This window comes from Solanum stenotomum, chromosome 8 (genome assembly GCF_019186545.1).
Source record: "Solanum stenotomum isolate F172 chromosome 8, ASM1918654v1, whole genome shotgun sequence".
Taxonomy (NCBI): Eukaryota; Viridiplantae; Streptophyta; class Magnoliopsida; order Solanales; family Solanaceae; genus Solanum; species Solanum stenotomum.
In genome coordinates, this window is record NC_064289.1 from 58,657,004 (window position 1) to 58,673,976 (window position 16,973).

At 27.3% G+C, this 16,973-nt stretch overlaps 1 protein-coding gene and 1 non-coding gene across 3 annotated transcripts; one reads left to right on the plus strand and one right to left on the minus strand.

The window, feature by feature from the left end:
• Nucleotides 1-8,207: 8,207 nt before the first annotated feature.
• Nucleotides 8,208-14,342, plus strand: LOC125872688 (glutathione S-transferase). 2 transcript variants are annotated; one of them, XM_049553445.1, is made up of 3 exons: nucleotides 8,208-8,439; nucleotides 8,969-9,017; nucleotides 13,885-14,342. In XM_049553445.1, exons 1-3 carry the CDS (start codon nucleotides 8,293-8,295, stop codon nucleotides 14,325-14,327), a joined length of 639 nt encoding a protein of 212 aa, XP_049409402.1. In that variant the 5' UTR covers nucleotides 8,208-8,292; the 3' UTR covers nucleotides 14,328-14,342. The 2 variants fall into 2 exon arrangements, with proteins under 2 accessions (XP_049409402.1, XP_049409401.1); XM_049553444.1 differs by lacking the exon at nucleotides 13,885-14,342 and adding an exon at nucleotides 9,487-10,174.
• Nucleotides 14,343-15,192: 850 nt separating this feature from the next.
• Nucleotides 15,193-15,263, minus strand: TRNAG-CCC (transfer RNA glycine (anticodon CCC)). Its single transcript has one exon. It is a non-coding gene; the product is annotated as a tRNA-Gly (tRNA).
• Between the last annotated feature and the right edge of the window lie 1,710 nt (nucleotides 15,264-16,973).

The following is a 16,973-nucleotide window of genomic DNA, read 5'->3' on the forward strand; positions in this document are numbered from 1 at the left end:
ATTACTTGATCACTTATTAAATTATGATATAATTAATTAATCTTTTTTCATTTTACCACTACAATTAATATGGCTTTGTAAGTTTAAACAAATTTTGAAGATTCAAAATTTCTTTTTTTCGAAAAGCTAATTAATATGAACAAAGAGAAAAATAGTAAGTGAATCAAGCTATTAATGATTTCTTAATAACCATGTAAAATAGAAAGTGTTCATCTAATATATGATGGAGGGAGTACTTGTTATGTTTTGTTTCTTGAGAGTAATCGAACTACATGAACTTTGATCGATATTTTAACATATTGATATGAGAAGGAATGCAACTTATAACATTTTTTTGTATAGTTTTTAAACATCTAAATTTAAAATTTTAAAATATTAAATATTATAATTCAATTTATCTTTGATAACTAGTAAAACTGACTCTACTAAAGCAAAAACGTGACAAATAAAAGTAAACAAAGTATATGCGTAAGAATTAATATCTTTGCCATCTAAATTACTCTTTTGAAGCTCTTTATATTATATAATTCCATTTCTTTCATTCTCTTTTTCTTTGCATTCTTGACTTGATTTTTATTTTCATTAATATCAATATCAAACTTTTCCTGGTCATCGATTGACCTTACTTACTCAAAAAAAAATCACGATCGGGAGTACTACCTAACTAAAGAAACATAAAAATTATCAAATTCTTGTTATTTTCAATGGGTTGTTTATAACATGAAATCGTTGCATATGAATTCCCTTGACACTCCTCGCGATTAATTTTTCAAACAATTCTCACTAATACGTGCACATTATTTTATATGTGTTATCTCACCACAAATCAAAATATTTTTTAAATTTGAAAATTGTGCACTATATAGCGTGAAGACAATTGTTTTATATATTGTAATGTCACTTTCGTTATAACAAGCTAAGTCACTTGACAAAAATACGAACAATGCACTATTATCGCATGTACTACATGTAAAAATACTTGTAAAAAAATCTAAACTTTGATCATATACTACTTCAAACATAACATGTGTGTTGTTTGTCAAAAATGGATACAACTTAAATAATTATTAGAAAAAATTAAAATACAAATAAAATAGCGGTATCCAAATAGGTTTATCCTATGAAATGGGACAGGCCCACTGTTTTTCTTCTTATTTAATGGCCCATTAGTGATGTAGGCCCAAATATAAAATGGTATGGGGACTGGACATATAAGCTTTTGACCCATCAAAATGTCATGCCCAAGACTAGGGGTGTTCACGGTTTGGATTAAAACCAATCCAAATCGAAAAACTGAACCAAACCGATTTTAATTTGGGTTAGGTGTGGTTTGGTTTTAGATTTTTAAAAACCGATAGTATATGGATTGGTTATGGTTTTGTTCGAAAAATCGAAGAAATAACCGAATCAAACCGACAAGTTATATACATATATTTTATTGTTATACATACATAATATATTATTTTTATTAACAACTTTAAAGATCTTATATGTCGTTTTCATCAAAATTTATTTATAATTTACTTATGAAAGAAAAAATGCCCAAGGTGAGAATATTTATCTTATTGGTTTTATGTATTGGAGTGTGTCTATGACAATTCTTTATAAGATTGAAAATATCAATGTATCTTTCTTCTAAGCCAAAATAATGAAATTGGAAGCTTTATTCATAGTAAATTCAATGATGGAAAGTTATGTAATGTCAGTCATTCTAACTATTTTCGTTTTAAATAAATTGTTGTCATTTTTTTAACGCTTTGAATGAATTGTTTTTTTATTTTTGTCTATGGTTAATAACCGAATAACCGAACCAAACCGAACCGAAACCAATAAGAACCAAACCGATAAATATATACTATATTTGGTTTGGTTTGGTTTTGATAATTTTAAAACCGATTAAGTTGGTTTGGTTTTGGTTTTGACCAATAACCGACCCGTGAACACCCCTACCCAAGACCAATATGTCTCATCCTATTTCCACAAAAGGGATTTAACATATATTCCCTCTGGACCGTTTGTCGTCCTTACTAAAAATAAATGGTCCAAGATATTTTTTTATTTATTTTTTCTTTTTTATCTTTAATATTAATTATTTATTCTCCAAAATATTTTCAAGACCTAAGACTATACACTCATATTAATCATTATTTATCAAGGGTGTGCAAAGTCCAAAGTTGACATGTAAAAGTGAACGGATGAGTAGTTGTCATTTTAGAAAACCAATATATAATTGAGTACATTTTGTGTAACGAACAATTTGGTGTGAACACATAATTACCTATTTCTCCTCATTTTGATTTTAATTATTATTTAATAATTATATTTTCTTATTTTATCCTACCTTTTTTATAGTAGTTATACCCTATACCTTCTTTTCTTTTAAATTTATTTTTCAAATTATTAATATTATGTAAAGATAGAAAATGACATAATTTATCCAAATATTGTAAAGCAATACAATACGATAACATATGTTATAAAAGTATATGTAACCACCATCTAAATGAGGTGTATACCTTCATATTGCACATTGGGATTCTTTTTCTTTTTTCTTTTTAGTTTCCCACCTAGTGTACAGAGTCCATATTAGATCCCCAATTTAATTTGAATCGTGCACTGTAGGACTCTTTCGGGAATGACGCTCCCAACATGATTCTCTCCATACCTAGAACTCGAACCCGAGACCTCTGACTGAGGGTGAAGCACTCATTCGCTTGACCTCATTGCAATTTTTTATGGTACCTTTTTAAAATTGTATTGCAATATTTGGTATGCCTAATAGGTAGAATATCTTTATATTAAACTTATGATTAAATTTATACTGTCAATTAAATATAATATAAATTTAGTTTCAAACTTAATTCTGAATATTCCAATTTATTTAATCAAATTGAAAATTATCTTATTCCACCATCCAAATAAAATAAATTAATTCAAAAATTATAATTTCAAAATAATATAATCCGCAAACTAATCAACTCTTAATATTAAAGAGGCTACTCATATTAAAGTTTGAGGGGAAAGTGAATGCAATTTGTACGACTTCTATCCACCAACGTGGCTACTGGGTGAAGAAAATCATAGTCTATTTTCCGAATTTAAACTCAAAATATTTTAATAAAAACAAAAATTAGTGATTCCAATTCTTTTTTCAACTTTGTTTTTTCTATTTAGTGTGACTCAAACCCTCAAATAAATTTTACTTGTCTTTGTTTATTTTTTTCCTACTATCATATGCTTAAAGAAGAAGAAAAAGTAAAATATGGATTCTTCAATAAGAAACCCAAAAGTAAAGTCAAGATTGAACAATAATTTGTATATATCCGTTTGCCGCATGTTCCAACCACCATTCTTACTTTTTTATTTATTTGACTTTTAGTCATAGGTATCTTCATTAAAGTTAAATTTAATTTAAATTCACAGATTTATAAAATTTATTTTTCATAATTTCATTTTTACACTAAGAGACTCGAATATCATGGCGTAGCTATATATAGTTTTTTCGTTGAAAATTACATTATGTAGTTAGATAAAAATATTTTCTTATGTATATATATATTGCGTATTGATATTATTTGATTTTTTCATAATTTTCTTTTTTAATATTTTGATACTCATTAATGAAATTCATGTTGATCATTCCTGCTTAATGACGGTATGCCCTTTTAATATTCCAAATTTATCCCTCCTTTTCTCCTTGTTATGATTTATTCCATCAACCCGTCGTTAAAAGTGAATTTCGAATTTAAATTAAGCGAATTTAAAAGTATGTATAACATATTATACAAATACGTATTATTTATATGAAATGATAGATTGGTTGGCTTTGACTATCTTAAGGAGCTAATGCAAAGAATTTTATAGTATAACTACATATAGGACCCCGTGCAATATATATTATTTTTTTATTTTAATTTATGTCATATTTGGAATTTGAGAAGTTATTGAAATTTTTATATGATTTTAAAAATATTTTAAATTNGGCCCAATATATATTATTTTTTTATTTTAATTTATGTCATATTATGGAATTTGTGAAGTTATTAAAATTTTTATATGATTTTAAAAATATTTTAAATTTTTAGCTATTGTGATTTGTAGTACTTTTTTTTAACATAATTTTGAAAATAATTTTTATTACTCTGTTTGTTCTAATTTATGTGGCACACGCAGAATTTCAAATATTAACCATTTTTTATATGTCTCTTTAATATATTAAGTTGTTAATTATTGTATTTTATAGTACATTTTGAACCTAATTTTTTAATAATATATGTTATTTGCCATGTCCTAATATATGTGGCATTAATTGATAGATTTGTTGGAGTCGAGAGATTTATTTTGTTAATTATTGTAATTTATAGTTTTTTTTTTCGTCAATTTCAAACAATATATGTTGTTAATTGATAGAATACTTTTAATGTAATTTTTTTTAAAAATATGTGTGACTCTCCATGTCCCAATTTATGTGGCACATGTAAAGTTTTGACAATTAACCAAAATTTTAATACATTTAAAAAAATATTTTTAAGTCGTTAAATTTTAAGTAATTTAAATTGTTGTATTATTTGTTACAATTTATAATAATTTTAAAGTAGTTTAAATATTGTACTATTTATTATGATTTATAACACTTTTTTTTAAATTTATGTCATATTATGGAATTTGAGAAGTTATTGAAATTTTTATATGATTTTAAAAATATTTTAAATTGTTAGCTATTGTGATTTGTAGTACTTTTTTTTAACATAATTTTGAAAATAATATTTATTACTCTATTTGTTCTAATTTATGTGGCAGATGCAGAATTTCAAATATTAACCCTTTTTTATATGTCTCTTTAATATATTAAGTTGTTAATTATTGTATTTTATAGTACATTTTGAACCTAATTTTTTAATAATATATGTTATTTGCCATGTCCCAATTTATGTGGCATTAATTGATAGATTTGTTGGAGTCGAGAGATTTATTTTGTTAATTATTGTAATTTATAGTTTCTTTTTCGTCAATTTCAAACAATATATGTTGTTAATTGATAGAATACTTTTAATGTAATTTTTTTAAAAAAATATGTGTGACTGTCCATGTCCCAATTTATGTGGCACATGTAAAGTTTTGACAATTAACCAAAATTTTAATACATTTAAAAAAATATTTTTAAGTCGTTAAATTTTAAGTAATTTAAATTGTTGTATTATTTATTACAATTTATAATGCTTTTAAAGTAGTTTAAATATTGTACTATTTATTATGATTTATAACACTTTTTTTTTAAATTTGTGTCATATTATGGAATTTGAGAAGTTATTGAAATTTTTATATGATTTTAAAAATATTTTAAATTGTTAGCTATTGTGATTTGTAGTACTTTTTTTTTACATAATTTTGAAAATAATATTTATTACTCTATTTGTTCTAATTTATGTGGCACATGCAGAATTTCAAATATTAACCATTTTTTATATGTCTCTTTAATATATTAAGTTGTTAATTATTGTATTTTATAGTACATTTTGAACCTAATTTTTTAATAATATATGTTATTTGCCATGTCCCAATTTATGTGGCATTAATTGATAGATTTGTTGGAGTCGAGAGATTTATTTTGTTAATTATTGTAATTTATAGTTTCTTTTTCGTCAATTTCAAACAATATATGTTGTTAATTGATAGAATACTTTTAATGTAATTTTTTTAAAAAAATATGTGTGACTGTCCATGTCCCAATTTATGTGGCACATGTAAAGTTTTGACAATTAACCAAAATTTTAATACATTTAAAAAAATATTTTTAAGTCGTTAAATTTTAAGTAATTTAAATTGTTGTATTATTTATTACAATTTATAATGCTTTTAAAGTAGTTTAAATATTGTACTATTTATTATGATTTATAACACTTTTTTTTTTAATTTATGTCATATTATGGAATTTGAGAAGTTATTGAAATTTTTATATGATTTTAAAAATATTTTAAATTGTTAGCTATTGTGATTTGTAGTACTTTTTTTTAACATAATTTTGAAAATAATATTTATTACTCTATTTGTTCTAATTTATGTGGCAGATGCAGAATTTCAAATATTAACCCTTTTTTATATGTCTCTTTAATATATTAAGTTGTTAATTATTGTATTTTATAGTACATTTTGAACCTAATTTTTTAATAATATATGTTATTTGCCATGTCCCAATTTATGTGGCATTAATTGATAGATTTGTTGGAGTCGAGAGATTTATTTTGTTAATTATTGTAATTTATAGTTTCTTTTTCGTCAATTTCAAACAATATATGTTGTTAATTGATAGATTTTTTGGAGTGGACTATTTTTTTTATTAATTATTGTAATTTATTGTTTCTTTTTCGTCAATTTCAAACAATATATGTTTATTATATAATCCATTTTATGTGGTACCAATAGAATTTAGAGAGTCAATTAAATTTTTTATATAAGTTTTAAATAATTAAGCTGTTAATTATTGTAATGTATAGTATTACTTATATTATTTTTAAATATATTTAAATATTATATGTTAGGTTTTTTATCCTAATTTATATGGCATTGATAGAATTTAAAGTGTCAAATAATTGTTAATTATTCTAATAGATAATATGGAGTATTTAAGTCATTTATAGTATAGTAATTAATATATAATATGCAGTATTTAAGTGGAAGGTGGTGGGGCCCACTTATATAGTTTGATAAATATATTGGATATTAGTAGTGATTTATAGTATAGTAATTAATAATATATACTCTAATATGTAGTATTTAAGTGGAAGGTGGTGGGGCTCACTTATATATTTTATAAATATATTGGACATTAGTAGTGATCTTATTGGAACATTGGTAGTCAATCCTAGACTCTTCTATAATATAGTAATTTATTTAATTATATTAGGTTATTTTGTCGTTAAAGTAAGTACAATTTTATGATTTTTCATGTGATCATGAGGTTTTTTTTACCCATCCTCAAAAGCTTGTATTTTTACTTTTTTGGTAGCTCAAACTCACAACCTTAAGGTTGAAACTTGGAAGTAAGAGATGCTTATCATCCGAACAACTCTTTCTTATCTGATCATGAGTTCGAATCATAGAATCAACTATTTATACTTGCATTATATTAAGAGTAATCCGATCCTTTCTTAAATCCAACGTGTTATACAACAATATACTATTTTTTTTAATTATTATTATATATTATTTGGACGTAGTGGATGACATCTTTGTGTGATGTATACCCATACATATTCTGGAAGTTTCTGACCCTACCGACCACTTACTCCTAAAAAAAAATAATGTGAACGCAAAATTATTGACTTTGTAAACAAAGTTTAATTTTATTTTAATTAATAATAAGTGTGAAACACTTGAAAGTCTTTGCAAATTGAACACAACTTCTCTTTTTTCATTTTTTTTTTAAAAGAGAAAATATTATTTATATTTACACTGGCTTAACTAAGGAGTATAATGAAATAAATAAATAAATTCCATCAAGTTAGTAAATTCGAATATTGAATAATCATATCAACTTCAATTTCTATCAAAAATAAATAATAATTTCAGAGTTTAAATATAACAATCTGCACCATCAACAGATGGGGCTGCTCTTCTCTTAATTAGAAGTTCCAAATTAGAGTCTTGGATATAAAAATTCTTTGATAGAAAATATTTCCCTAGTATAAAGCCTTATACAGTGTGAATCTGAAATAATGCTCCAATACAAACACCAAATGAATTTTTTTTTAAAAATAATAAAATTCTAGTCTCAATAAATGTAAGAAGAACTTTCAACTATATCACCACATATGTTGGACAAATACATGTTCCACCTACCACTTCTTTCCATTAGGTCATCTAGAAGGAAGTAGGCAATAATTTAAAATAATTCCAATTATGTTTATATCGAAACACAACTTCAATTTTCAAATATTTTTTTTATATTAAAAATAAGACCAATTCTTTTTAACCATCAACGTAGGTAATGCAGCAGATCAGACTATTCCTTTTTTAATCAGATATCTCGAATTCAAATCAGTACAAATTCAAAATAATCAAGCTCTATTACAATTTACGAGTAACAAACACCAAATGAAAAGTTAAAAAAAAAAATAAAAAAATTTAATATTCATAATTTTGTTGACCAAAAGGACCCTTAGTTATTGGATCTATATATACTATACTCCACCACATGTTTTCTACTCATCATTCCACGTTTTCTCTTCTAACACAATAAATTCGTTTTCTACTCACAATTTCTTCACTTTCTCTCTCTAGAACTAGAAAAAAATGGCGATCAAGGTCCATGGCCCTATGATGTCCCCTGCTGTTATGAGAGTTGTAGCTACACTCAAAGAGAAAGATCTTGATTTTGAACTTGTTCCTGTCAATATGCAAACTGGTGATCACAAAAAGGAACCATTCATTTCCCTAAATGTATGTCTCTTTTTATTTACAGTTACTGTGTTTCGAATCGATTCGATTTATTCGCAGATTTGAATCTTAGAATTAGCTTTTTTGCAGTAATTTAAGATAAGACTCTGTATAACAGATTCCTGTGGTTCACTGCTACTTAAGGATCTGTAGGGCGTGGTGAGGGTTCGTGGGTTAGGTTAAGACGAATCCGGTAGTTTTTCCCTAGATTTTGTATTGAGAAAAGGACAAATATATTTCAAATTATCGTAAATGGTATGCAAATACCCTCCGTAAATATTGTGCGAAGGGCATATATGCTCTAGTTTTTAGGCGACAGGGTACTAATGTCCAAAAGTATGACGGAGTGTATCTGCAAATCATTCACGATAGTTTGAGGTATATTTGTCCTTTTTTCCTTTTGTATTTGTATTAAAAAAGTAAGTAAATATATATATATATATGTGATTCGAGTTGAGAAACTGCAAGTGTAATTGTATGATTTGAGTCAAGAAAAAGAGTATCTACTTAAAATTTTGTGTGATTTATGCAGCCATTTGGTCAAGTTCCAGCTTTTGAAGATGGAGATCTCAAGCTTTTTGGTAAGTTCCCCCTTAATCTATGCCTAAAGGTTGAGGGACATGTGTCTTTAACTCACAAGTTCGATCCCTACGCCAAGTGAACTATGTCTAGTATTTAAATGAAGAACGATAGAAGACCGGACATATCCTTTAGGATCAGGAATGGCTAAGAGGTAGTCGTTTGGCAAAAAATTACATTGTATATATGGGATATTTTTTAATTATTTTATGTGTATATTGATTTGAACCTCCTGAATGTAAGATTAGTGGTTGACTTAGTCGTTGAGTGGTTCAAAATTTAACTTGACCTTCTACCTTGTTGATTTTTGTTGATTTGAAGATAAGAGAGGTTGTTTCCGATAGATGCTCGGCATATAAGTACCATGAAATCTTTCCCCAATTCAATGAAAATCATCACATAATTAATATTGAATTCACTTGAAACACACTTCTTTCTTTGGTTTTGATATATGAATTATTGTGAATGCAGAGTCAAGAGCCATTACACAATACATAGCTCACACATATGCAGACAAAGGGACCCAACTCTTACCCAATGACCCAAAAAAAATGGCAATCATGTCAGTATGGATGGAAGTAGAAGCCCAGAAATTCGACCCCATTGGTTCAAAACTAGGCTTTGAGATTGTCATTAAGCCAATGTTGGGCATGGTGACTGATGATGCAGTCGTGGCAGAGAACGAAGAGAAACTCGGGAAACTTCTTGATGTGTATGAATCTAGACTCAAGGAATCGAAATATTTGGGTGGTGAGAGTTTTACTCTAGCTGATTTGCACCACGCCCCGTCTTTGCACTACTTGATGGGGAGTAAAGTGAAGAGCTTGTTCGATGCTAGGCCTCATGTTAGTGCTTGGTGTGCTGATATCTTGGCTAGGCCAGCTTGGTCTAAGACACTTGAGTTGTCAAAACAGTAAGATTAGTGGCGGATGGTTGAGTAACGCGTTGGAAGGAAGGGGGAACAACAGTTGGAAACGGCTGCTAATACCTCGTAGGCTGAGGAGCAAAAATATGGCCTATGTATTACTAGTAGGTTAATAAATTTAGGCCATAAGTTACACTTTTGTAATTTTTTGCTTTGTGGTGCACTCTTTTTTTTCTTCCTATCTTTCTTGTATCGTAAGACGTTCTCTCTTATTGAATTCTTCGCATGTGTGAATCCCTATCGACTTAATACTCTTTTGAAATTGTGACAATGCATCTCTCGTAGTAGGTTCATTTTGTGACTTCGATTTTCCTTTCTATAGCGATCTTAGATTAATTTTCGAGCCTTATATAAGAAGATTTTGTACCAGCTCCTTCTACTTATGACGCAATTGAAGCATCATTTCGAATGTCATTTTCAAAATGCAACAAATTAAATTAAACTCAAATGCAATAATTTAGGGATATTATTTTAAATGGCTATAAGGATAGCTTTTTAAAAGTGACCACTATTAATAAGTTTGGACATTGCAACAATCAATCACACTCAAAGTCACTTGCTCAAACTTTAGTGCCCACATATAATTCTTTATGAAAAAATAATTTCCAAATATTATTTAAATGTGAATTTAAGGTACTCCTTTTTTTTTTTTTTTTAAGTTTCACATTGTCAGATCTAAGTCTAAATAAAAAAGGAGATTGTGAATTATCAATCAAAAATAGTGTCTTTACCTTATAAAAATTCAAGTAAAATTGTGACATATTAGCTTCTACCGAACTGTCAATCTATAAAATTCTACTCCCTTCGTCCTTTTTTTACTTGTCAAATTTCGACTTGGTACACCTATTAAGTAAACAATGATTAATAGAGTGAGTTTACCATTTTATCTTTATTAATTGATAGAGTCTTAAACATATTTATTCACTATATAAAGACATCAACTCAATATTAATAAATAATAAATTGAGGATATAATAAAAAGAAAAAATTATTTCTTCATGTTAAGTGAAAAAGGAAAATCAAATTATAAAATATTTTACAAGTAAAAAGGGTGGAGGAATACTGAGTTTATTGTGATTTTTTCAAAGTCAACAAACATTGCCCAAATCTCATAAAGGTGAAAAGCTTTATTAAATTGAATAGTAGACAACACAAAACCACTTGCAATTGTTTGAGCAAAGTTAAATGTATTTAAAATTGTATTCTCAACATTAACTCTTATTTTTGTTTTAGATTAGATGTACTCTAATTTTTTGTACTAAATTCTTAAAAAATGCAAAGAAAAATATTGAAGTGTAGTAGAACTTGTTCTTGTTGAAGTCTATATACCTACTCCATATACAAAAAATTACTAAATTAAGGTAGTTGTCCTCAAAATTATTAAAGGAGGTTATGACTAACATTATCTCACGTTCATTCAATTATTATTTGACAAATAAAAAATCCTTAAACTAAGAACCAATACATTGTACCACCCAATAAGATGACACCCCTATCAAAATTGCACCACTTAATAAAATTACATGAACTTTTTCTCTTTTTAACTTTTTTGTTTTTGTGTTGTGTAACTATTTTCTTCATTTCTGTTTATATGATATAATTTAACTTAGTATGGAATTTATCAACAACAAAAAAATAATATTTTTTTTAATTTGTGATTTAAAACAAGTTGTAGATGTTTGTATGACTATAAATCATTTCATTAACTGTAAATGAGCATTTTAAAGTTAAATTGTTACTACTAATATAGAAAAATGTAATTTTTTTAGACAGACTAAAAAGAAAAGTGAGTCATATAAAATGATATATACAAAGGAATACTAATTAGTGGAGTGTGTTGAAAAATGAGGAGGATATAATCAATATGAAACGTCATTACACATTTGTAGAATTTACTTTCATGTTTTCAATATCAAAGGCTTTTTTCTCATTTTCAAGTAACTTGTTTTCAAAAAATGATTTTCAAGTTACTGATCATTCAAAAATGAGAAAATAAAATAAAATACAATACGTGTTACTTTTCTATCTCAATTTATATATTACAAATCGATTTCAAGAGTTGATCAATTTTTTTATTTGAATTTTTTTAAAGTAATGTAAGTTTTAATTATTGTGATCATAATACTTTTAATGTAATTTATAAATATATAAATTATTTAAAATTTCTTTTTAATTATTAAAATTATCTTTACTCCCTACATTTTAATTTATGTAGCATAAATGAATTTTGAAGAGTGAAAATCAAAATTTTATTTGACTGCAATTTTTTTATAGGATTTCTTAAAATATTTTAAGTTGTTAATTATTATAACTAATAATATTTATGTGATTTCTAAATATATAAATTATTGAAAATTTCTTTTAATAATTTAATACTTAAATACAAACAAATGTCATTTAATTCAGCTTTTATTATTATTATTATTATTATTATTATTATTATTATTATTATATATTTGGACATAGTGAATGACATCATTATGTGATGTAGGCCCATACGTAATATTCTTCATAATTAATAGTATAATATTCTAGAAATTTCTTTCTTGACTTACTCCTAAAAAGTGCAAATAACATTAATTATTGGTCTATTATATTTATACTACACCCAACACATGCTTTCAACTCATCATTCAACATTTTTTTGTCATACAAATTTCATTTTTTAGTAGCAATAATGGCTATTAAGGTTCATGGCCCTATGTTGTCACCTGCTGTTGTGAGAGTTGTAGCTACACTCGATGAGAAAAATCTTGATTTTGAACTTATTCATGTTGATTTGCAAAAGGGTGACCATAAAAAGGAACCATTCATTTCCCTAAATAACAACATATCCGGTGAAATATTTAATTGTATTATAGCATTGTTTTTATCTTTCCTTTTTGACTAATAGTTGTTGATTTCAAATAGATTCGATTTATTATATTTATACAAAATAGACGTTTTTCGTCAAAAAATTATATTATATATATATAAGAAAAAATTAGACGATGTACATTCAGTGTCTGAAAATATTGGATTCAAATGAATCGGTAGGGGATAGATTCATCTTTTATTAATTGGGCGAATTTGTATTAATTGGGACTTTAGATAAACAATAACAACATATATTTAGTGTAATTCCACGAGTGGGATGGGGAGGGTATCCACCTTTAATTTGGTGCAAAGATGTTGTTTTCGATAGATTTTATGTTTAAATGAAATTATATGTCGCTAGCGTTAATCTTGCTCATTAATCAAATTTTAAATTAAAGAGTATCTACTTATAATTGTCTTTTGATTGTTAATTCAGCCATTTGGTCAAGTTCCTGCTTTTGAAGATGGAGATCTCAAGCTTTTTGGTAAGTTAACTTTTTTTTACGCATTCATAATTTAATATTTTTTTTCAAATATTTGTGATTTTCAGGATTTGAACTTTATAAGCTCAAGTTTTGATTTATTACCACAACTCATTTGATTTACTTGATTGAAGTAAAACTTACTGGTTCAAAATGAACACATAACATGTATACTAGCCGGTTCACCTCATATTTAGTTGAACCATTAGTTATATACTACAATTGTCTCAAATAAATTCAACTAATTTGAATTTGTGCAAACAACATACCTAGTAATCAGTATAGTCCCTCAGGTGGGGTCCGGAGAGAATAGATTGTATGCAGACCTCAAGAAAATCACTTTTCAAACTATATTATGTCAATGTACAACCTATTTAAGGATCAAATACTCCAATTTATCATTTTTCGTTGGTTTACAAGATCTCAGTAGAAGTTACTGGTTCGAATGAACACACAACTTGTATACTATGTTTGTCAAATATTCAATATAGTCTCATAAGGGGGTTTGGGGAGGATGGTATGTATGCAGACCTTATTCTCTATCTTTGTGTGGTAGAGAGGATGTTTTCGATAGATATTGATTTTTGTGAATTATTGTGAATGCAGAGTCAAGAGCTATTACACAATACATAGCTCACACATATGCTGACAAGGGGAACCAACTCTTACCAAATGACCCAAAGAAAATGGCAATCATGTCTGTATGGACTGAAGTTGAAGCGCAAAAATTTGACCCTGTTGGTTCAAAACTAAGCTATGAGATTGTCATCAAGCCAATGTTGGGCATGGTGAGTGATGATGCAATCGTGGCGGAGAACGAAGAAAAACTTAGCAAACTTCTCGACGTTTATGAATCTAGACTCAAAAATTCGAAATATTTGGGTGGTGATAGTTTTACCCTAGCTGATTTGCACCACGCCCCGGTTTTGCACTACTTGATTGGGACTAAAGTGAAGAGCTTGTTCAATTCTAGGCCTCATGTTAGTGCTTGGGTTGCTGATATCTTGGCTAGGCCAGCTTGGGCTAAGTCACTTGAGTTGACTAAATAGTAAGATTTAGAAACAATAGCTGGAAACGGTTGCTAATATCTCGTAGGCTGAGGAGCAAAGTATGGTCTATGTATTACTAGTAGGTTTAATAAAATATAGGCCATAGTAACCTTATTTTGTAATTTGTTTGCTTTTTGGTGCAACTCTTTTTACTTATCATCCTTGTGTTTGGAGTATTGTTTGTTATATCGAAAGACGTTCTCTTTTATTGAACTCTTCTTGTGTGAATAATATCAACTACACTCTTTTGATATTGTGCTTAGGTTCGTTCAATTTTCATTTTGTAACAATTTAGTCACCTTATTTTGGTCTGGCCATGCCAGTTTGGTTAGTTTAGAGTATATGCAAATTTTATAATGTAAAGAGGTTATTTTACGTAACTAACTTATCATAAATTGACAGAATACAAAAGTAAATTCACTTTATATCAAGCATCAATTGGAAATAACCTTTCTACCGTATATAGATAGAAATAAAGTTGTGTACATTTTACTCTTTTTAAACTCTACTTGTAAGATTATACTGATTTATTGTGATTGTTATAATACATTTTTTTCATTTCATAAAAAGTAAATAGTAACATTTATATATATTATATCCTTTACATAGCCTCAATTTATGAGAATACATTATATATGTAATTGCTATTATTGGGGGTGTGAGATGGTAGGGTTACGGGGTGGGGCGAAGATGAAAGCAGATAGGATACAATCAATATAAAACGGTCATTTGTGGAACTTATTTTTCATATTTTCAATATGAAAGTTATTTTTCTCATTTTAAGTAACTTATTTTTCAAAAAAAGATTTTCTAAATTTTTTATTATCCATACCGAACACACCGTAAATAAAAATAGAAAAAAAAATGCGCATCCGGGGAATCGAACCCCGGTCAGTACCGTGGGAGGGTACTATGATACCACTACACCAGATGCGCTGTTTGATAGGAAATATTGCAACAACTTAAATCGAATTAAAGTTCAAAAGTTAATATTGAAATTGTCTTTTTTCATACATTTGGTAACAAGTATTTAAAACTTGAATGTATTTTTTTTAAAATATGAAATATAATTTCAATGGGGGTTGTTTTTTAAAAAGTGAAAATGAAATATAATTTTAGGTGTTTATCAAATTCCAAATATAACATATTGTATTTAAAATCTTTATGATCACACGCTAATTTTCAAATAAAATGATAAACTCTCGTAGAGAAATGGATAATATAGATTTCTTCCATCCATATGGCTAGTTTCAACAGTGAATATTAACTAAAAGCGATTGGAATCGATACTTATTCTTTATAAGAATTCAAATCTATCTTCAACATAAAAAGATGATGTCTTAATTCACTAGAAAAAAAAAAGAAACAAAAAAAAAATCCTTATATACTTTAGCTCCGAGAATATAAAGGGTTCAATTTGTTTCTATACATCATTCAATATTTTGTTTGTGTGATCCCTATTGTGAAATTTAGCAAGTCATCTTCATACCTATATGTTTAATGAAAAAAGTCGATCTCATCTTGCTTATCGGAAGAAGAAGAAAAAACTTTTGTACCAGGTTACTCATTTAAATAACAAGTAATTGCTCAGCAATGAACACTAATCATATATATTTAAGTGGAGAAGGGTAGAGGGGCGGGCCCATTATCCACCGAGTTTAGAAAGCTGTGATTGGTCCAAAGGGCGGGTCACACACGGATTTCTCGGTTATAAAAAAAAGATAAAAAAAATATATATAGGGAAAATTACATAAATCACGTACTTTTAAGACAAAATTACAATTTATCTCTTAAAAGCTTATAATTACAGAAATCCCTCAAACGGATACAATAATATAAGCGCTGATACATTAATCTGATGCGCGAGATACATTAATCGTTAAGTAAGATATATTACATTTTATACATGATACACTAATCTAATGCGCGAGATACAATAATACAAGCGCTGATACATTAATCTAATGTGCGAGATACACTAATCTGATGCGCGAAAATGAGGGATTTTGGAAATTTCTAAAACTTATAAGGAATAATGGTAATAAGCAAACTAAAATGTGGGATTTCTGCAATTTTTCCTTATATATATATATATATAAGAGAATCTTAGGCCCACCTACGTGGCGCTACCACAAACCAGAATTATCTTTTAATTTACTTATTTCTAAAATTATCCTTCCCCTTTCTTGAAAAGTTGTGACATTTATGAAAAAATTTGACTTTTATGAAAAGTTGTGACTTTAATGAAGAGTTGCGACTTTTATGAAGAGTTGTGACTTTAATGAAACGTTATGACTTTTATGAAACGTTGTGACGTTGGTTGTGACCTTTCCGAAGGGTTGCAACTTTTCCAAATAGTTGTAACCTTTTCGATAAGGCACAATAAACATTTGTTCACACTACCCTTTGTTGTCTATAAATAGAGGGATTTCCTCTCATTTTAAAACAACAAAAATTCTGAATCTCTTCTTCTTCTTCTTCTTCACAATTAAATATTTATGTATTTTTCTCTTGTTGAGTGGCTCACTGACACCATTGCTTATGTTAAAAATCTTGGTATATATTTTAACAGTTATTAATTTATGCTTATGTTATTAAGGATAAATGATAAGATATAAGAATTTTCATTTTCCTTTACATTATTAA

Bases quoted from the DNA above. Each gene is read 5' to 3' on its own strand.
- LOC125872688 (XM_049553444.1), top strand. From the start codon at position 8,293: ATGGCGATCAAGGTCCATGGCCCTATGATGTCCCCTGCTGTTATGAGA. The intron at 8,440-8,968 runs GTATGTCTCTTT...TGATTTATGCAG, and splicing joins AACCATTCATTTCCCTAAAT to CCATTTGGTCAAGTTCCAGC. The intron at 9,018-9,486 runs GTAAGTTCCCCC...TTGTGAATGCAG, and splicing joins TGGAGATCTCAAGCTTTTTG to AGTCAAGAGCCATTACACAA.